The sequence below is a fragment of the Talpa europaea genome, assembly GCF_964194135.1.
Source record: "Talpa europaea genome assembly, chromosome: 8".
Taxonomy (NCBI): domain Eukaryota; kingdom Metazoa; phylum Chordata; class Mammalia; order Eulipotyphla; family Talpidae; genus Talpa; species Talpa europaea.
In genome coordinates this window covers 23,545,844-23,572,888 of record NC_140075.1, presented here as the reverse complement: position 1 = coordinate 23,572,888, position 27,045 = coordinate 23,545,844, and the positions used below count along the sequence as shown (strand labels likewise).

General features: G+C 50.6%; 1 protein-coding gene across 4 annotated transcripts; it reads left to right on the top strand.

Moving 5' to 3' along the window:
* Positions 1-1,726: 1,726 nt before the first annotated feature.
* PPCDC (phosphopantothenoylcysteine decarboxylase) lies at positions 1,727-27,045 on the top strand (the record flags this gene model as incomplete). Of its 4 annotated transcripts, XM_084240686.1 has the most annotated exons (5): positions 1,727-1,882; positions 13,790-13,885; positions 14,752-14,880; positions 26,586-26,754; positions 26,960-27,045. In XM_084240686.1, the coding sequence occupies 5 exons, from the start codon at positions 1,748-1,750 to the stop codon at positions 27,043-27,045; spliced, it is 615 nt and encodes a 204-aa protein (XP_084096812.1). The 4 variants fall into 4 exon arrangements, with proteins under 4 accessions (XP_084096812.1, XP_084096809.1, XP_084096810.1 ...); XM_084240683.1 differs by lacking the exon at positions 13,790-13,885 and having other exon boundaries at positions 1,748-1,882; XM_084240684.1 differs by lacking the exon at positions 14,752-14,880 and having other exon boundaries at positions 1,748-1,882.

Sequence of the window (27,045 nt, the reverse complement as noted above, 5' to 3'; positions counted from 1 at the left end):
AAGCAGGGCCTTGACTGAGCCCATGATATGGAGCAGAGATTGACTTGCTGGCAAATGGACCTTTGGCGGAATCTTGCTCTAGGGAACTGGCCTTGTTTAGCTCCTGTGGACAAGGGCCTGTACATTCTGAAGACTTGGATCTTCTGGTGAGGAGTGGGATAATGGACCTAACTGTGATCCTTAGCTCGTGGGAGTATGTGCCAGAGTCTCAAAGGCAATTACTGAGTAAGTGGGCCCTAGTACCAAGGCACCTGTGGGTACAAAGACACAGAGGTAGTTCTTGGGTGACTCACCAGTATTCCCTCCTTAGGGTTTGCCTGAGTGCCTCCTCCCTCTGCATATTCTCCCCCACATCTTCCAGGCTCCACTTGTACAGAGAGCCCCTCACCACTGTCTTGCATGTATTGACTCAGAAGTTTTCTCCTGATGAAGAGACGGGTCCAGGGAGGGAATGACTGGGCCCAGGTCACAAACTGGGTCTAAAGCACAACCATGGACAGGGCCAAGGATCCTTATTCACAGGCCAGGCTTCTGCCCTCTGCTCCTGCTGGTTTCAGATGTTCAGAAGTTGCCAGGTGCCTGATTAGTTAGATGCTCGTGATTAGACCCTGTCACACATTCAGAGAGCTGAGTGGGGGGCGGGAAAAGAGTGGGGAGGAACAGGCAAGGAAACTGTTATACCAATTGAATCAGTCATCCCCAAAAAGTTGCATCACAGAGAAGAACCCGTCTCCAATGATTTCAGGTCTAACTCCTGTCCTCTTGACTCATCCTCAGCTCCCCTGGCTGCAGTGATTCTTCCATAATTCCTTTGCCTGGCTGCATGGAATTGGTCCTCAGTGATTGCTGCTAATGAAGTGAGTACTTGTTGTCAGTCCAGTCGACCAGACTGAAAAATGTTAGTTTGTTCACCAGCCATATTATCTTGTGCACGTCTAGCAACATCTGAGACCAGAGGAAGAAACTAAGCAGCTGTGCGAGAGGGGCCCTTTCTGCCAGCTTCCTTTATGACATTACCTTTCTGCTCTTCTCTTTCTGGGCTTGGATTTGTAGGGTGATGCCCAGGATATACTTCAGAGTACAGGGAGAGAGACAGAGAGTTACTCTCTCAGTCCCTGGCGCACCCAGCGCTCTTTGTCCGAGGATTCGTCCACCTCACACGCGTCCCTTGAACCTGTGCCCTGCCACTTCGTTCACTCAGGCTGGGGGGCGGGCCAAAGTCCATCTCCAAGGACTCTCCACATCACCCTTGACACTGCCCTTGACTTGATTTCGCAGCCTCGCCTGCTTCTGCCTTGTCTCCACATCACATTTTAGTCTCACTCCTAAGCTGCTCCCTGTTTCTCAAACCTGCTACCCACCTTGTGTCCTCTTCAGCTTTCTAGGATTGCTCCTTCTCGCAAAGTTTTTTTCCTCTGGAAACTTACTTGTCCATTTAGGACTCAACCTGAATGTCATTGTTTCGGCAACATGGTCTGTGACTTCCTCACCATCTCTCCAGGGGAGCCACAGGCCCTGGCATATAGCTTCCTCGCAGCCCTTAGCACCGCGCATTGTAACTGCCCCGTCCGTGGCCAGGGTGTCTCTCTTAGAACACCTCTCAGGGTCTGGCGAGGCTAAATAGGGATGCATTTTGGTTGAATGTATGAGTGAAGGTGGTGTCCCTTCTCCTTTTAGATCCTGAGTCCTGACAGCTTTATGAAGGCCAGTCCCGAAGGCTCCAGGACCAGAAGCCACCAGTCTGCCCATGGAACCCCGGGTCTCATGTCCAGCTGCTGCACCCTTGGGGGAGAGGCAGTTCCGTGTTCTTGTGGGTGTCACTGGGAGTGTTGCAGCTCTGAAGTTGCCTCTCCTGGTGGCACAGCTGTTGGACATTCCTGGTGTGAGTACCCTGCTAGACAGGCAGGGAAACCTCTGGCCTGAGGCCCTCTGCTCTGGGCCAGAGCGTTTTTGTGCAGCAAACGGGGTTTTCTGTTTCTTAATTGTGTCTGCGGCAGTCCTCTGTGCGCTGACACGTGGAGTGTGCCCAGGGCAGGCACTGGTGTGACCATACCCAGGAGCTGGGAAAGACAGTGTGGACAGGGCACCAGGGAGATGGCCAGGAATGCGTTGGTGAGTGTAGGGTTGGGGTTCCCATACTTAGGTTGAGGTCCTGGAGTGGGTGGAGGGCTGCCTGGAGAAATGGAGTAAGCGCCCCTGCCCCCTCCGTGCTATGGGCTCCCGTCCTGCCTTCACGCGTCGGAACACTCCCCCTCTATCCTCCCTGTTCGGCAGCCTCTGTGGCCTGTCTGCATGCACTGGACTCTCAGAGGCTCCTCGTTACCCACAGCTCTGGTTCCGCACTGGGATAGGTAGTGGTGGGGGTGGGGGGAGTGATCTGTCTGTCCTTGACCAGGCCCCCTGACTTTTGGTCAGTTTTACATGTCAGGGTTCTGTGGAGGGATTCTCTGGGCTGGAATGTTTGAGGCTTCAAGCAGGCGAAAGGCAGCAGGTGGTCACCAAGTGCTCAGTCAGGTGTGGGAGTCCTTCATTGGCCCATCTCTGCCACTGGCTGCGCTCTGCCCTGGGGGCCTTTTCCTCCTGCTGGGCGCCTGCCAGGCGGCTGCTCTTCCTTGTCTCCACTTTTCCAAATTCTGCACAAGCGTCAATGGAAACAGCCCTCCTGGCCTGCCTCAGCCGTGTGGCTTTGCCCCCTTTTAAACTCATTTGATGTGTTAAAGATAGTCCAGAACCGGTCTTGTTAGAGGGGTAAAAACAGAGTTCATAGAGAAGAGCTATTGCAGTAGCAGAAACAGACTAGAGTGTAGAACTGGGCGGAGTTCCGAATTCAGAAAGGAAATAGGGGTATTTCTAGGCCACGAGCAGTGGATGGGAAGTGACTGAGGGAACAGTCAGTGCGGAGCGTTCTGGCTAATCCAGCCGACAGGTGGCCCACAGAAGGCAGGCCAGGATGGTCAGACGTGCGGACAGGGGACATGAGGAGCCTGCTGGGACATCTGAGAGACTGAGGGTGGGCGGTCAGGGCTGAACCAACTTAGCAGGAGTCTTGCGCTTGACGACAAGGCCCGAGCATGGGGCCTGGTTGGAAAGGACTCAAGGACGCCTGACTTGACGCCTGAAAGGACTCAAGGACGCCTAACTTCCACTCTAAGATGTGGAACGCTGGGTTGTCTCGGATGCTGCCATGTCGCCTGCACTGGTTATGGGCGCGGTGCCCGGGCCCCACAGCCCTGGCTCTTTTCCCCTTGCTGGTGTGGGAAGGCCTGGGGCGCGGCGGGTGTCATGGGCACGGCCAGCAGGGGGCAATGCTCACCCACAGATGACAGCGTGGGGCGGCAGCCGGTGTGGGAACGCTTACCTTTCACTTTCTGCAAACTTTTACCCACAAAGTCAGCCCCTGCCCCCCCTCCCGACTGGGAAAGCCTGAGGCGCTGGCCTGGCAAGAGGAGTAAGGGAGGAGGACCTCCTGCTGCCCGAGGCCGGGTGGTGCTCCTGCTGCTGGGGCAGTGCCACCGGGCCTGCTCCCCCACTTCCTTCCCTGTGCCCGGTCTGCTCCCCCACTTCCCTCCCTGTGCCCAGTGCCACAGGGGGGGTGCCTGGAGCGGGAGCTGCTGCAGTGACAGCCTCACCACCGCCCCTGGGGAGGGAGGGAGCCCGGCAGTTCCCTTTTCCCAGAGCCCCAGAGCAAGTGAGTTTCCGGTCGGGGGTGGGCCGGGGCAGGGAGTCCTATCCCAGGAAACAGATGGGCAGCCTCCGAGCGGAGGGAAATGGCAGCTCCGCCGCTTCCTGCCGTCCCACACAGCCAGCGCTTGCAGGGGTGTGAGGAAGAGGCCCTCCAGCCCGCCCCAGGCCCTGAGCCGGGCCTGCTGGGCAAACAGGCATGTCTGGAGCAGGTCTTGGCTACCCCCGCTGGAGTAGCCGCTGGAGTCAGGCAGCCATCGTGGTCTGACCCGGGAGAGAACACCCAGACTGGCCTCCCAGGGCCTGCCTTTCTCATTTAAAAATGAGGATGATTCCACCATCCCCTCAGGCCGTTGTCAAGGCTGGGGGAGGGGCACCGATGAATCATTGTCCAGCGTCTAAGGCAGCTCCTGGCGCTGGCGAGCCCTTGACTGTGGTTCTTTCCTGCCCTTCATCCTCTCCTTTCCTCCTGTCTTGTCCTTGGGCCTGCCACATGCTGTGGGGTGTTGGGGCTCCCCACAGGTGTGAGAGCGCTGTGAGCCACAGTCTACCCGCTCCTGTGGAGGGGCCCTCTCCTGTGGGCACACGGAGCCTGTGTTTGCTCCGTGGGGTCCTTGTGAGATCGTGATCTCCAGGCGGGGGATCCTGCTTGCCTTGTGTTGGCCAAAGCAGTGGCCTTCCCCACAGCACTGCCCACATTCTTATGGCACCGATCTCCCCATTGTCCCGTGTCTGGGTCCCCCCAGGAGCAGTCTTGGTCCCTTGGCACAGTCCTCAGCTCTTTGCCTGCTAAGTCTTAGGTTCACATGCTTGAGGTTTTCCTCAGTCCCCTTAGGCACAGCTAGATTTTGACTTTGCAAACTGCCTGCAGGGTGGGTGCGGGAGCTGGGTGATGCTGCAGAACTGGCTGTGATTGTACCTAACTCAGGGTCCATCTGTCCCAGGAGAGCCGGTGACCTAGAGGCAGTTGTGCTGTTGCCCCACGGCCAGACTTGGAAGATTGGGGGTGGGGGTGGGTGCTGGGTATGGAGGGTGCCTTTAGCCTCAAGCCTCGCATTAGCAGTGGGGAAAGTAGCTGGCAAAGTAGCTTTGGGGCTTTGGTGTGATTGGAGACAGTCGCCCAGAGGGGACCAGCAGCCCTCTGGAGAGCTGGTTGAGCTGGGAGGGGGTTCTCATGCTGGTATTCTGGGCAAGTCTGTCTTTTATGTCCTCGGTTTTCTTAACCCTGCAGTGAAGTGGGGGCAGGTACTCAAATGATCCATCTCCAAGGCCTCCTCTGGCACTAGTGATGGAAGATTCTAGATGTGAGGGTGGGAAAGACTAGGAGTGGCAGGCATGTCATTGGGCAGAACTGTCAGCCCAGGCAGTTTCTGCCCTCTGGTTGGCCCCTCTCATTTGGGAGGAAGACTAGACCTCTCTAGCTTTTTCCAGGGCAGGCTCACAGGGCTGAGAGCCAGTGGGTATTTCTAAAGGTGGAAAACAGGGGCCTCCCTGCTGGCGCAGGGGGTTAAGCACAGCAATGTGAAGCTGTCTGCAGCCTCTGCAGCACGAGTCAGTCCCTGCCAGGGAGCTACCCACATGGCGCAGCAGACCTCTCCTGTCTTGCTCACTGCTCCCCTCAGCAGTGTATTTCAGTAGATCTGCCTGTTCTGCTCCCCACTCTGTCTCTGGTGAGTCCTCTCACCCCCCGCACCTCTGGCCTATACCCCAGTTCTTGTATGCATAAATAAATATATCTTTAAAAAAATAAAGGTGGGGAACATCTGCCACTCAGAGAGTTGGCAGATCTTGGACTTAGAGAAGGAAGTTTCTAGCACACCCTCAGGCTGTGAAGGGCAACGGCAGTCTGGAGTCAATTCCACTCGTCTGGAGGATCATTTGGCAGTATCCAAAGAAATCAAAAAATGATCACAGCAGCTCTGATTGACCCCTAGGAAGGAAGCCTGTGGGGTACCCTGGTGTGAGCTACAAGGCTGTATAGTTTCAGTGCACAATACACAATAAAATATGGAATACAAACGATAACATACAGTCAAAAGCTGGATATAAGCAAACTACCCGGCAGTAGCGGGCTGTGGTGGGGTTCTGTCCAGCCCCGAGGCAGTGGTGAGAAGTAGTTCACATCTGAGTTACCGGCTGCAGTTTCCCCCGTTGTGGAGAGTTGGGAGGGAGGACTTGCATTTTGTCTCGTTCTGTTCAATTTTAATTTCCTACCATCTGCATATATTTATTTTATTTTTAAAGTCAGTGGGACTGTCAGTGGGGATATTATGGAACATCCTTTGTCACTTTATGCTTTTTGAAAAATGCTCCCAGAAGAAAGACGAGCAGGAGAAACAAGGCCTGGCTTGAGGTTTCCTTTTCTTCCTGGGGCCGGTGGGAGGGCGGGTGTCTCTTGTCTCCTCTGTGGCGCTGCTGTGAGCACCCGTCTGTTCAGCCTGACTGCACTGAGGCATTTATTTTTGCCTCTGCTGCCTGGCTGGCTCCTTACTTCCCTGGCCTGCTCCTCCAGGGAGTGAGCTCTATAGGCTGCTGGTCAGAGGCAGCCAGCCCTGGCCCCAGGGTTCCTGCACCCCAGGGTCCTTCCGTGAAACCCCAAACAGTGTCCCCACGGAGAGCCGCAGTCTGCCTCTCTAGTTCTACTCTTGAGACTCTTTTCCGGTTGGGCATGAGCACAGAGGGTTTGGAGGCTTAGTTCTGCCTGGCGCAGGGAGGGCTGATGCAACCAGAAGCACCCCCAGGAGGCCTTCGTGGAGGCTGATGAGAGAGCTGCTTTCTCTGCAGCGTCTGGGGGAAAGGGTAAGGGTCACGAGAGGGCTGGGGCACAGTGAGCAGATGGGCCCCTGAAGGCAGTCTGTCCAAATGGCTCATGGTTCAGAAAGGGAAAGGATTTGCCTGACACCCCCCAGCAGAGGTGGCAGAACTGGGGCTCCCGTCAGTGAGTGAATGGAGGGTCTCGCATCTGGAGCATGGGCATCCTCTGCTGCAGCTCACTGCTGCTGTGAGAGTGAGACTCCCCATCGTGGACTCTTCCCTGATCTGCCCACCTGTGAGACCGCAGGCAGAGCTCCTACCCTACCCACGCTGGCTCCGGCTGCAGATAGGGGCCCCGTGCTTGTCTGTCAAGCCAAGACAGCAGTGGGAGCCGTCGGGATACACACCCAGCCAACAGGACTCTCTTTTGGGGTTTCTCTTTGAGGCCACCTCCTCCAAAGCTCGCCATGCCGTGGGATAGCCATTCTGGGCACCCACAGTCCTTTTTCCCAAAATATACCTGCTGCCTCCATGCTCAGGTTAGCTGTTCAGGTTTGTCAGTGCCTTGGTGCTGAGCACTGCCAATGTCAGCTCTGGCCGGCCCAGTGCGAGGGTCCTCTACTGCATGTGCCAGCCGGCATCCTGAGCACATCCTCTTTGTTGCTCGCCTCCCAGCAGGTTAGGTCACAACTTGTCCTTTCTTTTTTTTAGTTTTGTTCTTGTGAATAAGAACTGGGGTGTATGCTAGAGGTGTGGGGGCCTGGGACAACCTCATCAGAGACAGAGTGAGGTGCAGAACAAGTGGATTTACTGCCGAGGAGAGCAGTGGGCGAGACAGGAGAGGTCTGCTGCGCCATATGTGGGTTAGCTCCCTGGCCGGGGATCAAACTCAGGCAGTAGTGGTGATAGTGCTGAGACTTAACCTCTAGGCCACCAGGGAGGCCCTTGTCCTTCCTCTTTAGAGTCCTCATCACTGTCCTGTGGAGGCATCAGCCAGGTCCTGCTAGAAACACCTGCTGGTTTCCAGCCACTCAGCAGGAGGTGAAGGAGGGGGTGGGGAGTCTCCGCTGGGGCTCTTCTCTCTTACTTGTCTTCACAAGACCTGCTTTGTCTCATCTGGTAGCCACTAGCCACGTTCAACTTTATTTAAAAAAATTTTTTTTTAAAAAAAGATTTATGTATGCACGCAAGAACTGGGGTGTAAGCCAGAGGTGCAGGGGGTGAGAGGATTAAGGGTAAGGAACAGAACAGGCAGCCTGACTGAAATACACTGCTGAGGGGAGAGTGGGAGAGGCAGGCGAGGTCTGCTGCGCCATGTGGGCTGCCCCCGGGCTGGCCAGAGATCGAACTCATGCTACAGTGGCTGGCGACAGCTTGACAGTGCTGCCTTTAACCCCTGTGCCACGAGGGAGGCCCCAGATTCAACTTTAAATTAATTAAAATTAAATAAAAGCAAACATTTGGTTCCTCACTCCACCAGCCACACCTCAGTACTCAGGGGCCACGAGTGGCTGGAGGCTTCCAGGGCACAGGGAGTAGAGGAGATGCTTCCCCACTGCGGAGATAGAACTGGGGTTCTATAGTGTCGTGGTTCTCAGCGAGGTCTTTTGCCTCCCTGGAAACACTGGACAGTGTCTGAAGATATATTAATGGGTATAATTTGGGGGCGAGGACACTACTGGCTCACAGTTCTAGTGGGTAGAGGACAGATTTGGAATTGAAGGTGGAAATTCAGGCTGTGGGATTGGTCTCATCCTGTGGCTGTTGAAAGTGCTTCTCACAGGCCCCTCTGTCAATCTGCCCTGTGACGTGGGCCAGGCCAGTAAAGTAGAAGTAGAGCTCTACCCCAAATTCGTTTGCATTTCTCTTCTCTGACTGCCCAGGAGTCCCATATGAGGTCTCTTCAGCAAGAAAAGGAAATCAAGTCTGCCAGTGGTTTCAGGAAGGAATCTCCGTACATGCCAGGCAAAGTGCAGGCAGCTTAACAGGGTGTGCCCAAGTCTTGTCACATCACACAAGGAGAATCAGGTTAAAAATATTAACTGTAAAAACTGTTGGTGTGGAGCCTCCCTGGTGGCCCAAGGGGTTAAGCACAGCACCGTGAAGCTGTCCGCAGCCTCTGCAGCTCCAGTTTGATGGCTGGCGGGGGAGCTACCCACATGACGCGGCAGACCTCTCCTGACTCGCCCGCTGCTCCCCTCAGCAGTGTGTTTCAGTCAGTCTGCCTGTTCTGCTCCCCACTCTGTCTGTGGTGAATCTTCTCACCCCCCCCCACAACTCTGGCCTGTACCCCAGCTCTGAAGAAAACAAAACACTGTTGATGTGGTTTTGCCAGGGGGCCACGCAGAAGACTTGGTGTGGTGTGAAGGAAATTTTGTGAATGTCCAAACCTACTTCTGCCAGAACTCAACAGGGTTGTAAGAGAAACCCAAGAAGGGTTCCTTCCCTCAAGGAGTTTTCTGTCATACCAGGGTGAAAGGTGAAAGCTCTAGGTGAGTGAGTGAATAGTCTGAGTCACTTAATGTCTGAGAAGGTAATATAACATGAGATAGGTAGGTAGGTGGGTAGGCAGATAGACAGACACACTGTGTATCTATTTATATGTGTGTGTATAAACCCGGGGCCTAGTCCTGCTCCAGGACATTTTGGGAGAGTGAATGAAAATGAAAGAAATTCCATAGACTGATGAGTCCCCGCAAGTGACATTCCTCTAAAACCAGAAAAACTGGCTGGGGCCTGCTGGATAGCCCTGGGGTCAGGGTCACTGGCAAGGCGGGTTGAGAGGAAGGGCATGGGGAAGAGTCAGCCCAGCTCTTCACACTCTCCTTCATCGTGGCTGTGTCACTGGGGTGGGGGAGGACTGGGCCTGGGGAGGAGCTCAGAAGGAAGCTCTCCATGGGCGGTGTTAGTGCCCAGGGGGGAGACCTGACTTGACCTTGGCTGGGACTTCCCAGGGCCAGTGGGAAGGCAGTATAAAGGCTCCCGATGTGAGAGGGTGTAGAGGGAAAGGAAGGGTAGAGCTGGGAGGTGGGCGCCCTGCGCAGGGCCTCTGCCAAACTGGAACTTTTCTGAAGGCGGGCCCTAGGCACAGTCCTCTGAAAACCAGCAGCTGGCCTGGGCATTGGCAAGAGTTGGGGAGCTAGATCTTCAGGAAGCAGCTTTCCAGTGTTGAAAATAGAGGATGGACTGGGGCATTCTTAGTGGCAGATGGTTCAGAGTGGTTGAAAAGCTCTTAGAAATAAAAGACAGTGGTCCGCGTGAGGAGAAGCAGGCAGTGACAGGAAACTGGTAGGCTACCTGCGGAGCCTTCTGCTGAAGGAGACAGAAAAGCAGTTGCATGGAAAGGAGGCCCTGTAAGCAAAGGTAGGAGTAGTTCAGAGGCCACCAACATGAGCTGACGCTAGTGGCGAGACTTCGGCTGACCGAGAGGCCACAGCGTGTATTTGGAAAAAGAAGAACGGAGCAGTGCCCAGTCCTGGCGTCAGTGTGGAACGTCAGGAGGGACAGAAAGAAATGAGAGGGGCTCTTGAGTCCTATTTCATTTCCATCTTATGAGCTTGAAAAAGTAGGAAAACTATGCTAGGAGGGGCAGGACTTGAACCCAAGTTGAGTGATTTATCTCCAGACCTGGGCAGGTTCTGTCCTGGGGGGCTGAGGCTGGGGTTGGTGAACCACAGGCTGTGCAGGAAACAGCCGCGGGCCTGGGACTGGAGGTGATTAATGTCCATTTATCAGAAAGGCACAGGTGGCAGACTCCAGAAATCATTGCGGATGATTGAGTGCTGAGAAATGCACTTAGAAAATGGCGTCAGCGGGCTTGATTGGGCTCCCGGGGACAAGCGAGTTTCAGTTTATCTTTTGGATATTAGACAAACTACGTTTGATCTGGGGAGGGCCGCTCATAGAATCTTAGGACATCGCCCGGGCCCTCTGGTGATGTCAGCCAGTTTATGGTCACTGAAAGATCTTACTCGGGAAGGGTCATCCGTGAGTCTTTCCCACCCTCAGCCTGTGGGCCTTGTGGAAGAGCTCTGCTCTTGACCTTCTTCTCTTCATGGTTTGGATTCACGTTGAGGGGCTGCTCAGGCGGCGCTGGCTGAGAACAGTCAAAAGGGACAGGACTGAGATCTCAGGAGCTCTGGGTAAACAGAGCGAACCATGGGCCAGTTCTAGAAAGGGAGAGTTTACCAGGGCAATGTGAGAGATTGCATTTGGGGCCAGAAAAGTAACTGCTCAGGTGTAGTGTGGAGCTTGTGGCTTAATAGCAACATGAGTGAAAAGAACCCTTTTGAGTTTTTGCTGGTTGCAAACCCCACGTACATCAGCAGGAGGATGTGGCTTCCCCAAGAGCGGACGTGGGCGCAGGCTCCACTGAGAAACTCATGGGTGGCAGGGATGGGAGACAGGAGACCCCAAAAGGGTGACACCTCAGCCCCTACAGGCCGAAGAGGTGGCTCCTGCCTCTTAGCTCTCCAGTTCTGGGAAGTTTCATTTTGTTTCTTTGGTAATTTCTCCCCTCTTCCCCTCTATTTCTCTGTTCCCTCTTTCTGGAACTCATTATTAGTCAGATTTTGGGCCTCCTGAGTTGATCTTATTTTCTCACCTTTTTGTCTACTATTTGCCATCTATTTCTGTTTACTTTCTGGAAGATTGCTTCTAAACTTACACTGAGTCTTTTTGTTTCACTATAATTTTAATTTCTGGGAGTTCTTTTTGGTTCCCTGAATGTTTCTAAAAAAAACAGCACTTTGTTCTTGTTTCTCAGGCGCAATCTCTCATCTTTCTTAGAATATTATAGTCTGTATTTTTAACTTCTCCCTGCATTGCCTGTGAGTCTTTTTTTTGTTTATGCGTTTAATCTTTTCTTCTTGCCAGGAGGCTTTCCTCGAGTATCTGATAATCCTTGACTCCTCTTATTTGGGCACCAGAAACTGAGTGGAAACTGTGGGTGGGACCTGTCACCAGGGACTTCACTGCTGGGTTCCCAGCTAGGGAGGAGATGTTTTGTTGGGGTAACCTCCAAATTTAATATCTGATGATTTCCTTTCCTGTAACCCCTCTCCCCCCTTAACTCTCAGGATCACTGGATATTTCCAGAAGAGACCCTATCAGGTTCTTGTCTGATAGGTCCAGTGTTCTTAGGGTCAAATGTGGGAAGGGGATTTGGGTCTTTGGTCAGTATGTAGATTCCACAACTGAGGAATTCCAGAACTAATTCCAGTCTAAAGTACCTTCTGGCAAGGAACCACAAGAAAGGCGATAGGCGGTTCCCAGAGAGCTGGGATGGAAGGAGAGACCTGAAATTCATAATGTACCATGTAATGCACCACGTGGTGGAGGTAACAGCTGCCCTGGACTGTACCGGAATGTCCCCAGAGCAGCCTCTCCACATGTCTCTCATCCACGTTTCTCCTTTTGTTCTACCTCCATTTATATATCCACCTTGTTCCTTTCCAGTTGCCTCCCCATTCAACATCTACGCTGGGAATTGTTGTCCAAGGTGACTGTACGAGGGAGTGGATAAAATGGCCCCCATTCACTGTGTTGCGATGCCCCTCCCCCTTTATAGAGATGCGTTCAGTAACGCTTTTTTTTTTTTTAAGATTTATTTATTTATGCACACAAGACCTGGGGTACAGGCCAGAGGTGTACGGGGGTGAGAAGATTCACCAGAGACAGAGTGGGGAGCAGAACAGGCAGACTGACTGAAATACACTGCTGAGGGGAGCAGCGGGTGAGTCAGGAGAGGTCTGCCGTGCCATGTGGGTTGCTCCCTGGCCGGGGGTCGAACTCACAATGCAGAGGATGAGGACAGCTTCATAGGTTGCATCTTAACCCCTTGTGCCACCAGGGAGGCCCAAAAGTCTTGTATTCTTAGGGTTAGCTCTAACTCACCCTGTCCCTTGCCTGGCCTCAGTGTAGTGTCACCTGCCTGGCTCTTCCGTTGCCTTTCCAGGACTGGTAGCCCTGCTCGGTTGTCGTCTTGTTTGGAACCGGACAGCTTGTTCAGGGCTGTCCTAGAGGGAATTCCAGTGCTTACTGGGAGTTTGGTTTAAAAGCCTTTAAAAATATCCCTGAGACTGTGCAAGTTCTCGGGATAGCAGCTTCTGAGGGGAGGAGAGGGCGAATGGGCCAGTCCGAGAGCTGCCCTGTAGAACTGGGAATGTCAGACCTGCTGAGATATTTTCTGAGGTTCAGCTGCTCCCGTGCCAGCTTTGCCCTCAGGTGCCGCGCACAGCATGGCTGCCACACCATCCCGCCGGGAGACAGACAGGAGAGGGGCCCTCGGAGAGCAGGGGAGGGGGCGAGGGGCACAAGGTGGAATCGGCACCGGCATGCCCCACCCAGGGAGGCCGCCGTTCCTCAATGCCACCACGTCATTATCAGCTAGGAGCGCAGGCCCGGCCGTGCCAGAGCTTTCCGTTTTTCAAGAGAAGCCAGGAAATTGGATTTTCTGTGTGAAATCTGCAGATTTGTGTATATTGGCTCAAAAGTGTTTCTAACCCCATGTAGACCAAATTGCCCGTCTGCAGGCTAGACCCAGCCCAGACACTGCCATCCTCTGCTCTGGTTTCTCGATGATTCTGTCCTGTTCACTTTTGAGTCTCCTCTTGCCTGGACAGATGACCCCGGAGAGGTGGTTTTCTTCCAGCTACCTCTTCTGGGCCCCTTCACTCTGCCAGCTTCTCTCATCTTACAGATGTCAGCAACCTGTCAAACACCCTCATGTGCCATTTCTCACAGCCGTTTATCCTTTCAAGCTCATTAGCCGCGTTGTTAACTACTGTAGTGAAGGGCAGTGCAGAGGTAAATTTCTCTCACTGCATGAGGGTGGGATGTCCGGGTTTGGTTTTCCTAATCTGCCTGCAGCCCGGGCCTTGGCGGCCTGGTTCCTAGAAGTACATGAAAGGACTCTGCCTACTTCTGCTGGGGCACCATGTGTGGGGGGCCCAGCTCCCCGGTTCCTGGGCCTGTGGACAGCAGGCCTACGGTGTGGCCCAGAGCTCAGGTAGCCCCTCTTGTCTTATGTTCCCTTCTTGGCTCCCACCCTCCCCTGCCTCTCCCCTCCCTCTGTCTGTGTGGCAGGGCTGCAGCTTCATACCCTGCGTGGCTGGTGACTCATTCCTCAGCAGCCCCTCAGAGAGGGAAGTGAAACGGCGGCACCTGGTGGGGCCTGACCTTTGGGTGACGGCGGAAGTAACTGCGCACGTGGGGCCTGCTGCCAAGGGAGAAGTCCCCCGCATAGCTCTGCTGGGGGGAAGTGCTGGCCTGCCCAGCCCTTGCTGGCCTCCTGGCCTGTGCTGTGCTGACAGTTCGCCCCCCTCCCCCGCCTTCACTTTTTTCTCGGTGACAGCTGGAAGTAGCCGTGGTCACAACTGAGAAAGCCAAACATTTCTACAACCCCCAGGACGTTCCTGTCACTCTGCACAGCGACTCTGATGAATGGGAGGTCAGTGCGGGGGCCCTAGGGCCGAGTTTCATTGCGATTCTACCAGCGGGACAGGACTCTTCCCCCTGCAGCCTGTGGTCCTGGTGGCCAGAGCAGACAGACCAGGCTCCAGTCAGCGGTCAGGGCCCTCTGGGCAGACGATGAGGAAAACATCTGTGTAGCTCCTGGCCCACAGGAGGCCCGCAGACTCCTCCCACTGCCGGAGTGCCTCAGCCTTGGCGGGGTGCCTGAGGCTGAGTGTCCTTGTGCTTATCTGGGCTGATGAAACCACAGAGGAGCTCTGTTCCCACCACCCCTGTCCACGTGGCTCCCAGTGTCAGGGCTGTGGAGATGGCCTCACTTCCCACGGCCACCGGGCTGTTCTGCTCTCCCGCAGGGGGGCGGGCACTGACCAATTCACCAGACGTCGAGTGTGGGCCTCACTGGGGTGCCCTGCCAGGCAGTTTTAAACATTCTCAGCCTAGAACATTTCTGGCTGGCCTGTCTTCCCCACCCTGCCCCCTCCATTTCTCACCGCCCCAGAGCCTTCCACGGACTTGGACAACCCAAGCATCCGCCTCAAGCAGACAGGCCAGGAGTTCCCTGCCAGATGTCAGTTCTCTTGAAAACCAAACCATAAAGGGAATAGCTCAGAGAGACAAGGGGCGTTTGTTTCCTCAGGCCTGGCTTCTCTCAGGCTGTTGGCTTCGTGGTCCACACTCACCAGCTTAGCTGCTAGAGGCCATGGCGGTGGCCTCGGGCAGGGTTTGCTGAAGGGGTCTCCCTGGGGTTCCTGACTTAGTGTCCCTGGACTGGGTTGGCCTTCCCCTCCCCTGCCCCTTGTGAGAGTGGACAGCCTGGTGACCCTGTTTTCTTCCCTCTGCCAGATGTGGAGGTGCCGCTCCGACCCAGTTCTTCACATTGAACTTCGGAGGTGGGCTGACCTCATGCTGGTGGCTCCTCTTGATGCCAACACTCTGGGGAAGGTGGCCAGTGGCATCTGCGACAACTTGCTTGTGAGTGACTCCCTGTGCCCTCCTGCCATGCTGGGCTTCATGCTAGTTGCAGACTTCCTTTCTGTCCACCCTCCCTTGGAGTCCGTCCTTCCAGCGTGGCTGCATTGCTGAGAAGGTGAGCCCCAGCCTGCTCTCCTCGGCTCACCTGTGGTCTGGCAAGTGGGCACAAGATCTGGTCCTGATGGATGACTCTCTGCGGGTGCTCTCATCTGCCCCTCATCAGCTCTTCTCCTTTTGCGCTTCCTTCTCTGGGCTGCCTCCATGTGCTCTTCCGTGGGCTTCTGGCCATGCCCTGTGGCCTGCCCCTTCAGGTCAGCTCCTCACCAGGCCCTGCACATCCACATGGGCGCTCTGATTGTGTTCACTTCCTCACAGCGCCCTCTCACACCTGTCTCCCCTGGAGCTTTCTCCACGAGTAGAGATGCGGCTTTCCTGTGTGTTCTGGAAAGCTGAGCGGGGAAGAGTAGGGGGAGACAGGGCGGGAAGCCGGAGCTGGTGGGCAGTGGAGGTGAGCAGCGGAAGTCCAGTGTGAAGGGGGAATTGTCTGGAGACCAAGGGGCCTCCAGGGAGCTGTTGTCATTACCGTGTCTGTTTATATGATTGTCCTGGGAGAACTGGGGGCTGATCTCTCCTCCTTCCTCCCTTGTCCCCACTCCTTTTCCTTCCTCACTAAACTTTTTTTCCTCTCCCCATGGGTGAATTGGTTGTGGGAATTTTATTTTTTTTCAATAGGTTTTTTTTTATTTTATATATTTCTTACATCATTTTTAATTTTTGCACAATGTATGCATTTTCATCATGGTTATAGTCCCCATATAATTCCCATCCCCCTTGTTTTGATCCTACTCCCTCTTCCCCACCCCGTATTGTGTCTCCGGTTTATAGTTGCTTGTTGATTTTGGTTTTTACTTTATTATAATTAGTCTTCTTCCTGGTCCCTTATTTAGGTTTTCTAGATTCCTGCTATGAGTGAGACCATCTGGTATTTTTCTTTTTCTTTCTGGCTTATTTTGCTGAGCATGATCCCTTCCAGCTCCATCCATGTTGCTGCAAATTGCATGTGCTTATCTTTTTTGATTGCTGAGTAATATTCCATTGTGTATATGTACCACATCTTCTTGATCCAGTCATCTATTTTTGGGCATTTGGGTTGTTTCCAAAGCTTAGCTATTATAAACAGTGCTGCTATAAACATAGGGGTGCAGGTGCCATTTTGAATTACTGTTTCTGTGTTATTTGGGTAAATACCTAGGAGTGGAATTGCTGGATCATATGGAAGCTCCATCTTTAGCAGATTGAGGAATCTCCATACAGCTCTCCGTAGTGGTTGGACCAGTTTGCACTCCCACCAGCAGTGCAGGAGAGTTCCTTTTTCTCCACATCCTCACCAACATTTGTTGTTGCTATTTTTTTTAATATGTTCCATTGTCACTGGTGTAGGATGGTATCTCATTGTAGTTTTGATTTGCATTTCCCTGATTACAAGTGATGCTGAACATATTTTTTCATATGCCTGTTGGCCATTCATATTTCGTCTTTGGAGAAGTTCCTTTTTAGCTCTTCTGCCCATTTTTTGACTGATTATTTACTTTGTTTTTGTTGAGACTCTTCAGCTCTTTGTAGATTTTTGTGATCAGTCCTTTATCATTCGTGTTGTGTGCAAAAATGTTCTCCCAGTTGGTGGGGTGTCTGTTTGCTTTGGTTACTGTCTCTTTTGCTGTACAGAAGCTCTTTAATTTGATATAGTCCCAGCTGTTTGCCTTCACTATCACTGCTTTGGGTGATGTGTCTTTATTTTTTTAAAGATTTATTTATTTATGCATACAAGAGCTGGGGTACAGGCCAGAGATGCAGGGGGTGAGAGGATTCACCAGAGACAAAGTGGGGAACAGAACAGGCAGACTGACTGAAATACACTGCTGAGGGGAGCAGCGGGCCAGACAGGAGAGGTCTGCTGCGCCATGTGGGTTGCTCCCTGGCTGGCCAGGGATGGAACTCGTGCTGCAGAGGCTGGGGATTGCTTCATAGTGTGGTGCTTAACCCTTTGTGCCACCAGGGAGGCCCTGGGTGATGTGTCTTTAAAGATGTTTTTGAGGTGTATGTCATGTAGTGTTTTGCCTATATTTCCTTCTATATATTTTATGGTGTCAGGTCTTATGTCTAGTTCTTTAATCCATTTTGAGTTGGTTTTTGTGCATGGTGTGAAGTAGTAGTAAAGCTTCATTCTTTTGCATGTAGCGACCCAGTTTTCCCAGCACTATTTATTGAACAAACTTTCTTTGCTCTATTGCATATTCTTTGCTCCTTTGTCAAAGATTCATTGACCATAAATCTGTGGGTTTATTTCTGGATTTTCTATTTGGTTCCATTGGTCTGTATGTCTGTTCTTGTTCCAATATGATGCAGTTTTGATTATTATGGCTTTGTAGTATAGTTTGAAGTCTGGGAGTGTGATACCTCCATTCCCTTCTTTTTATTTTCAGGAGAGCTTTGGCTATTTGGTTTTTTTGGTGGCTCCATAGGAATTTCATCAATATTTGTTCTGTTTCTTTGAAAAATGTCATTGAAATTTTTATTGGAATAGCATTGAATCTGTAAATTGCTTTTGATAGGATGGCCATTTTGATAATGTTAATTCTTCCAATCCATGAGCAGGGGATGTCTTTCCATTTCTTTGTGTCTTCTTCTATTTCTTTTAACGGTGTTTTGTAGTTTTCTTTGTATAGGTCCTTTACTTCTTTTGTTAGGTTTATTCCCAAATATTTGATTTTTTTTGTTTTAATAATAAAAGGGGTGGTTTTCTTGATTTCTTCTTCTTCAGATTTATTGTTTGTATATAGGAAGGCTACTGATTTTTGCATGTCGATTTTGTATACTGCCAGTTTACTAAACTGATTCATTAGTTTGATTAGTTTTTCTGTGGAGTTTTTGGGTTACTATGTATATTATCATATCATCTGCAAATAGTGATAGTTTAACTTCTTCCTTCCCTATTTGGATTCCTTGTATGTCTTTCTCTTGTCTTATTGCTCTGGCTAGGACTTCCAGTATTATATTGAAAAGCAGTGGTGAGAGTGGACATCCTTGTCTTGTTCCAGATCTTAATGGAAATGCTTTCAGCTTTTCACCCTTGAGAATGATATTTGCTATGGGCTTGTCATATACGGCCTTTATGATGCTGAGGTGTGTTCCTTGTATCCTAAGAATTTCAAGGGTCTTTATCATAAATGAGTGTTGTACTTTATCGAACGCTTTCTCAACATCTATTGATATTATCATATGGTTTTTATATTTCTTTTTGTTGATGTGTTGGATTACATTGATAGATTTTCGGATGTTGAACCATCCTTGTGTCCCTGGAATAAATCCTACTTGGTCATGGTGAATTATCTTATGGATACATTGTTGGATTCTGATAGCTAAAATTTTATTGAGGATTTTTTTTAATATATTTTTTATAGAGGCATGTTTTTATTTATTTATTTGTTTGTTTGTTTGTTTGTTTATACATGCACTGGGTACAGTCAGAAGCTCGGGAGGGTGAGAGAATTCACCAGAGCCAGAGTGGGGAGCAGAGCAGGCAGAAGGACCGAAGTACACTGCTGAGGGGAGCAGCGGGCGGCAGGAGAGGTCTGCGCGCCATGTGGGACCCTCCTCTGGTGGCCGGGGAGCAGCCGGGGATCGAACCAGCGCCTCAGAGGCCGCAGGCAGCTTCGCAACCCAGCGCTCAACCGCTGCGCCACCGGGGAGGCCCTTTATTGAGGATTTTTAAAGAAGATTTATTTATTTATGCATACAAGAGCTGGGGTACATGCCAGAGATGCAGGGGTGGTGGGGTGGTGAGAGGACTCACCAGAGACAGAATGGGGAACAGAACAGGCAGACTGACTGAAACACACTGCTGAGGGAAGCAGCGGGCAAGACAGGAGAGGTCTGCTTCTCCATGTGGGTTTTTCCCTGGCTGGTGGCGATTGAACTCATGCTGCAAAGGCTGTGATTGCTTCATAGTGGGGTGCTTAACCTCTTGTGCCACCAGGGAGTCCCTTTATTGAGGATTTTTTGCATCAGTATTCGTTAGAGAGATTGGCCTGTAGTTTTCTTTTTTTGTGTTGTCCTTGTTTGGTTTTGGTATTAGTGTAATGTTGGCTTCATAGAACGTGTTTGGTATTATACCTTCCTTCTCAATTTTTTGGAAGAGTTTATGAGGGATAGGTACTAGTTCATTTCTGAATGTTTGGTAGAATTCATTTGTAAATCCATCTGGTCCTGGGCTTTTTTTGGGGGGGGAGGGTTTTGATTACCATTTCAATTTCACTGCTTGTAATTGGTCTGTTTCGGTCTTCTGTTTCTTCTTTATCTAGCTTTGGGTGATTGTAAAGTTGTAGGAATTTGTCCATCTCTTCTAGATTGTTGAACTTGTTTGCATATAACTGTTCATAGTAGTTTCTGATTACTTTTTTGATTTCTGCTGTGTCTGTTGTGATTTCTCCTCTTTCATTTGTGATGTGCTTTCTCCCATTTGTTTGTGCTTTCTCCCATTTTTCCTTTGTGAGCCTGGCTATGGGTTTGTCTACTTTATTTATTTTTTCAAAGAACCAACTTTTGGTTTCATTGATCTTTGTATTTTTTTTTTTTTATTTTCTATTTCATTTATTTCTGCTTTGATTTTTATTATTTCCTTTCTTCTACTGGTTTTAGGGGTTTTTTGTTATTCTTTTTCTAGTTCCTTGAGATGTGAGATAGGTTATTTCTTTGAGTTCTTTTTTATTTCTTGATGTGCGCCTGTATCGGTATATATTTTCCTATTATTACTGCTTTTGCTGCATCCCATACATTTAGAAAATTGGTGTCCTCCTTGTCATTCAACTCAAAATATTTTTAAATTCCTTCTTTGATCTCCTCATTAGTCCAGTGGTCTTCCAGTAGTGTGGATTTCAATCTCCATGAGGTAGGAGGATTCCTTGCCTTCTTTTTATGGTTTATTTCTAGTTTGATGCCTTCATGATCAGAGAGGATGGTTGTATTTCAGTCTTGGCGTGTCTGTTGATGTTTGTCTTGTGTCCTAGTATGTCATTGATCCTGGAGAATGATCCATGTGCACTTGAGAAAAATGTGTACTCAGATTTTTTTGCATTTAGTGTTCTGTCGATGTCTGTTAAGCCCATGAGGGCCAGATCATTATTTAGAGCTTTAATGTCTTTACTTATTTTTTGTCTCGTTGATCTATCCATTGTTGATAGTGAGGTGTTGAAGTCTCCTACTACATCGTATTTTCTCTGATGTCTGTTTTCAGAGATGATAGCAGTTGTCTGATATATTTTGGTGCTCCTTCGTTTGGTGAGTATATGTTAATGAGTGTTATGTCTTCTTGATGTATTGTCCCCTTGATCATAATGTAGTCAGACCATCTGGGGCTCTTTTTTACCTTTTTGAGTTTGAAATCTGTTTTATATGATATAAGTATTAACTGTTCCTGCCTTCTTTTTTGGTCCATTTGCTTGTAGGATTGTTTCCCATCCTTTTACTTTCAGTCCATTTTTATCTTTTGTAGTTAAATGTGTTTCCTGGAGACAGCAAAAGGTTGGGTTTTGTTTCTTAATCCAGCCTGCAACTCTGTCTTTTTATTGAAGAGTTTAGTCCATTTACATTTAGAGTTAATATTGATATGTTAGCTTCTGTATTTGCCATTTTGTTTGTCTTTTCTCTGGTTTTATTTATTTATTAAAAAAATTTTTTTTAGTCTTGTTTTGTTCTTATTCATCCCTCTGTTGGTTCTGGCTTTAGGACTCCTTGTAGTTATTTTTTGGAGTGGGGGTTTCTGTTTGCCTGGGAAGGTATTTATTCTTTTTTTTTTTTTTTAAGATTTATTTATTTATTTATTCAAACACTGGGTACAGTCAGAAGTGCGGGAGGGTGAGAGAATTCACCAGAGACAGAGCAGGGAGCAGAAAAGACAGACTGACGAAATACACTGCTGAGGGGAGCAGCGGGCAGCAGGAGAGGTCTGCGCACCATGTGGGACCCTCGCCGGTGGCCGGGGATTGAACCGGTGCTGCAGAGGCTGCGGGCAGCTTTGCAGCCCAGCACTCAACCACTGCGCCACCAGGGAGGCCCAGGTCTTTATTCTTTCTTCATAGAGGAAGGAGAGCTTTGCGGGATAGGATATTCTTGGTTGGCATTTGTTGTCTTGGAGTCTGTTGACTATGTCCCTCCACTCTCTCCTTGCCCGTGGTGTTTCTTTGGAGAGGTCTGATGTCAACCTGATTGGTTTTCCTTTGTATGCTATCTGTTTCTTCCGTCTTGTCAGCTTCATTATTTTTTCTTGTCTTGGATTCTTGGGAGGTTTACTATTATGTGTCTTGCTGTATTTTTCCTTTCATCATGGAAGTTTGGTGTTCTTCTTGCTTCTTGTATGTCTATTTTCAACTCCTTCTTCATGTTTGGGAAGTTCTCTTCAATTATTTCCTTGAATATTTCTCTGTTTCTATGTCTCTTTCCTCTCCTTCTGGGATTCCTATAACTCTTTATATTTCCTTTCCTCATGGAGTCAGATAGTTCCTGAAGTCTTTCTTCATTCTTTTTCCTCCATACTTCTCTTTCCTTTTCTGTTTTGGTTCTTTTTATTTTGTGTCTTTGAGCATACTTATTCATTCTTCCATTTCATCTATTCTGCTCTCATTGGTTTTCCTAGAGTTCGTTAGCTCCTCCATTAATCCTTTGATCTCCTGCATTTCTTTCACTTCCCTCTTTAGGGACTCAATTTCATTCTTCTGATCGTTGATTATTTTTCCCATATCTTTTTGACTTCTTTCAGTTTTTCAATCATGGCGATTTTTTTAATTTAAATTTTATTTTTATATTCCCCATAAAATTACAACCCCCTTATTTATACCCCAAGCCCTCCTTTCCACGCCCCCACCCCCCATAGAGAGTCTCTTGTTCATAATTATTTGTTGACTTTGATATTTTCTTTCTTATAGTTATTCTTTTTCCTTGTCCCTTATTTAAGTTTTCTAGATTCCTGCTATGAGTGAGACCATCCGGTATTTTCCTTTTTCTTTCTGGCTTATTTCGCTGAGCATGATCCCTTCCAGCACCATCCATGTTGCTGCAAATTGCATGAGTTTATCTTTTTTGAATGCTGAGTAATATTCCATGGTGTATATGTACCACATCTTCTTGATCCAGTCATCTATTTTTGGGCATTTGGGTTGTTTCCAAATCTTAGCTATTGTAAATAGCACTGCTATAAACATAGGGATGCAGGTGCTCTTTGGAATTGATGTTTCTGTGTCCTTTGGGTAAATACCTAGGAGTGGAATTGCTGGATCCTATGGAAGCTCTATGTTTAGCAGGTCCAGAAATCTCCACACAGCTCTCCATAGTGGTTGGACCAGTTTGCACTCCCACCAACAGTGCAGAAGAGTTCCTTTTTCTCCACACCCTCGCCAACATTTGTTGTTGCTAGTTTTTTTAATATGTGCCATTCTCACTGTTGTAAGATGGTATCTCATGGTAGTTTTGATTTGCATTTCAATCATGGCGATTTTAAATTCTCTATCCGGAGGACTCAGAAGTCCCTCCAAGTCACTGGTGTTGCAGTCTGGTGTTTGGTTGTCTTTTTGTGGTGTGTCTTTTCCCTGGGGACATGCTTGTTTGCTTGTAATTTTTCTTCTCCCTGCTGCTTGTTTTCTGATTTGTCCTGTGCATTGGGACATTGTGTTGCTGGTACTGGCTGGCATCTCTTTGGTGTGCTCTTTCTGGTATGTTGGGAACTGGTGGTCCAATCGAGTCCAACACTGTTATGGCAGTCCAGCAGGGCAGTGGTATTATGGATATGTTAATGGTCACTGTCCCTGATGCCTCGGACCAGCACAGCAGTAGACGATGAGGCCGTCTCAGGGTTGAGAGAAACGTGCAGGGTGGTCAGGGTGTCGGTGAAAGAAATGACAAACAGACACACTTCAAGAGAGAGTGTAAATCTGAGTGTAATTTTCTTTGAGTTTGTGACCAGTATATATATGTTTTCCAAAAGCACAGGAACAATGAATATCAATGAAATCAGCTTGCTCATGGGCTCAGCCTATCACCGACAAGGCGGTGATCTACATCTGGGCCCAGCCTCATTCCTAAGTAGATAGACCATTAGTTTTGTTTTTAAACTATATAATCACATTTTTTACTAACTATTTTTTTTACCTAAACTATATTTTAATTATTACAGGGTTTAGTAATGTTTCATTTGAGTCAGCCTTGTTTTAAGGATTTCATATGATTTTTTAATTAACAAGCAATGACCTTTATAGAAGAAAGAAGGAAGTTTAGAAAGACAATAAGGGATTAAAGTTTGTAGTTCTAGAAAGACGGGATAAGGTTTTTAGCATTCTTGTAGTGGTTCCTGGTGGTCGTTATCTTTTGATAAGCTTCTGTCTTTTCAGGGAACTTTGCTGTACTTCCCCTGCTTCAGGGTGTTTTGCTGTTCTCCCCCTGCACGCTGGTTCCTTGCCCAGCCCGACCTAGGGACCGTGGCGAAAGCCATTCCTAGAGGTCACTGCAGGGGGAGGTGCAGCAGGTATGTCTTCAGGGGGTTTTGCTGTTCTCCCCCTGCACTCTGGTTCCTTGCCCAGCTGGACCTAGGGACGGTGGCGAAAGCCATTAGCCCTAAAGGTCACTGCAGGGGGAGGTGCAGCACCTGAAAATCTCCTTCTTTATTTGTTTAATTCCAGAGGTGGGTCTTGAGGAACCACAGACTGCCCTGGCGGTGGCTGGATCCCCCGCTGGGCTCCAAATCACTGGATCCCGCTCTGGGCTCCAACTTGTTGCCAGGAGGGGCCTGGCTTGTGGGGGCCTTCAGCTTACCTCTGACTGTGGGGACAGCCCTTTCTCAGTTCCACACAACTTTGGTGAGGTCCGGATGCCCTCACTAAACTTTTACCTGCCATGAACCAGGCCCGTGCTGAGGGACACCTGGGACAAGGGGCTAGAAGTCTGAAAGGAGAGGCTTTCTGGCCACCCTGCAGGCACGACGGGCGTATGATCTGGTGTGGTGGTGTCCTTCTTTGACAGTGGCACCACCACCTTGCACAGTTCAGCATGAGTAGGCATTAGTAAATGCTTATGTTTGAGATAATTAGTAAATTTACTTTTGTAAGCAGCCAGGTATTTCAGATTTTAATATGGTGAAGAAGTGAATGATGAAACTGGGTCAGGATTTTTGGGGTCAGACGGGGTTAGTTTCTTCCTATGTTTGTTGATCATGCTTATGGGACTTCTTGAAGAATCTCCCAGTGATTTAAGCACTACTTGAATACGCACAGAGTGGCCACAAGAAGAGCAGCACACAGGCCGTGCGGCCAGGACGAGGTAAGGGTGCAGAGAAGGGCAGGTCTGGCGGTAGTGTTGTCAGAAAGGCTTCCCAGCGGGTCTGGTGCCGGGATGCAGGGTGGCTGGAGCAGGAGGCTTCTGGCCACTTTCAGCTAGGAGGGTCAGGGCGTATGTGAACTGCACCCTGCATCAAGTCTCCTGGGTCTCCCTGGCTTTCCTGGGTTGAACAGCAGCCACTGACGTAACAGGTACACTGACATAACAGGTACGCCTGGGCCTTCTGTTCTTTCCTTCCTCTGGAAAGCTCTGCTTCTTTTTTTTTTCTCCTATCACTCCCTGGAATCTTTGGGGTTCTCTCTTCCTGGGTTGATTGAGCAGTGGAATCTGATTCCAAGATGAGCCCCCAGGCCATTTGCCTCAAAGGGTTTCACTTGAAGTCTCAAATATTTCAAGGAATTGCAACTGTTACGAAGTTCAAATTCCTTATCCTTGGTCATTGGTTCTGCGCGCTCTCAAAAGATGTTTTTTCCTTCTCTCTGAGAAGCTGCTCATCCTGCTTCCTCTCCACTTCAGCTCGCTTCTCACTTCTTAGTGCCCAGAACCTAAGATGTGGCAGGAGCCACTAGGTGAGCTGCAGCCCCCAGCCCCCAGCCTGGTGAGGTGCCCCTCCATCTGCCCTGCGGCCACACACGCCCTGGCCCCTTCTTTGTGCTAAACAGACAAGCAGACAAGAAAGAGGAGGTGACTTCCTCGAGTCACTAGTCTGCCTGGGATCTGGTCTCCTGACGGTCTGGTCTCCTCCCAGCCCAGCCGGATTCTAGAGTCCCTGGAACTGGGCTGCTGAGCGCAACATTGACCAAACAGAAGTGACTGAGGGAACTGCTGTCCTCTCTCCTGCCTGCTGCTGCTGCGGGCTCAGAGGAGCTGTTTGTCCAGGAAGCCCTGAGCTTTGAGATGAGGTGGGAGAAGCAGAAGAGGTGGGTGTGGGATGTAGGGGTTTGGGTTTCTGTTCTGATTGGTGTGCTCTGCTTTGCGGGCACTTAGAAACCCCAGCCCGGCCTCCCCCCCGACACGCAGGCAGAGGGCTCTTCTAGGTATGCTCATGACTTCTGCGGAAGCCACAGGTGGCGCGGGGCCAAGAGGAAGCGGGACTGAAACTGTCCATTCATAGCCTGGTTGCCGGGTTGAGAGGGCTGGGTGGGAGAGCGGCCCCGGGTCTAGCCGACGCAGCTAGATTGTGCGTCTGTGTGCTGCGCTGCTTCCTTCCTGCCCCCAGGAGACGGCAGGGGCATCCCAGCGCGGGCCTCGGCCCGCCCGGGCCTTTTCGTGACACTGTTCTCTGGACTTCCCCCTTTCTTTTCCCACTTCTTCTACTTCGGGGAAGGCTGGTCGGCCACCGTCTCCCAGGGTCCCGTGGCCGGGAGGAGGAGCGTGGCGCACTGAGCACGGAGGGCACATCCCTGTGTGCCGCAAATCTTATTTCTCTTCCAGGAAGTCCCCTCTCCAGGGGCCTGTGCCTGTTTCTGGCGCTGGTGCCAAGCTCTGTCGCCCTCCATCCTCGCAGTCACCAGGAGCGGGGCTTTTGCTGCGAGAACGCTGAGCCTCTCTGTTCAGTGTCTTGTCCACGTTTTCACAGCCAGTCAGAGTAGGGAGCGCCGAGAGGACTTGCACCCAGGTGTGCATGATTTCGCAGCCCCCAGCTCCGAGGGCTCTGTGAGCTGGCTGATCCCTTTCACAGCTGCTCTGCTTTGTGACATGGGGGATGAATGGCCCAGAACCTGGGAGGTAGCCAGGCTGCTCCGAGTGGTGGAGGTCTTGCGGCCCTCACACCCCAGGTCACTGAGTGTGACCTTGGTAACACCCCTCTGGGGAGTGCAGCTTCCTGACCCATGAAACGGGCCAGCACCTTTGTAAGTTCGCAGTGAGAGTTCAGGGCATGGTACATGTAAGAGGGGTTTTGACATGTGGTCGATGTTGTTTTCATTGCCAAGCTGCAGTTGACCTCAAAGTGGAGCTAGTGTCAGGGTAGATGCACCACACCTGAGGAGCGCTCGGGCCCCCAGCTTTGCAGGTTGCTGCAAAGCCAGCCTTCTGCTCCCCGGGGCTGCTCTGTCTGCAGGTTGCCTGTCTGCGGCCAGCTGTGGAGAGGCTTACACGCACAGGAAGGCCATTCTGCATGGGAGGGGGGATCTGCTTGGAGTGGGGGGGCCACACTGGTGGAGCGCCTGTTGTGCGGAGGGCCCCGAGGGCCAGTGCCAGAGCCCGTGGGGAGGTGGAGAGGGGCAAGGAAACTCGAGACAGCTCCCTGCAGGTGTGAGGGGGTGGGTGGGGTTGGAAGGGCTGAGAAGGGGGCAGGCAGAGCAGTAGGCTCCCCTCTACAGACCTGTGTCATCCGGGCCTGGGACCTCCGCAAGCCGTTGCTCTTCTGCCCCGCCATGAACACGGCTATGTGGGAGCACCCCATCACCGCACAGCAGGTGGACCAGCTCAAGGCCTTCGGCTACATCGAGATCCCCTGTGTGGTCAAGAAGCTGGTGTGTGGAGACCAAGGTGGGTAGGGGCACGGCCAGCCCCCTTCCCCCCCAAGGCTGCAGAAGTGTTCTGCTTTGGGGGCAGACCTGCGTTCACACGCGTGCCTGCTGTGACCTCAGTAAAACTGATCTCTGAGCTCAGCTTTCTCAGCTGGAAAATGGCTCAGGCAGAGGCAGCCCTGGTCTCCTCTGTCTGCAGGCCACAGCAGAACTTTGCTCCTTAGGTCTGGGCGCCATGGCTGAGGTGGACACCATCGTGGACAAGGTGAAAGAAGTCCTCTCCCAGCACAGGAGCTGCCAACAGAGTTGA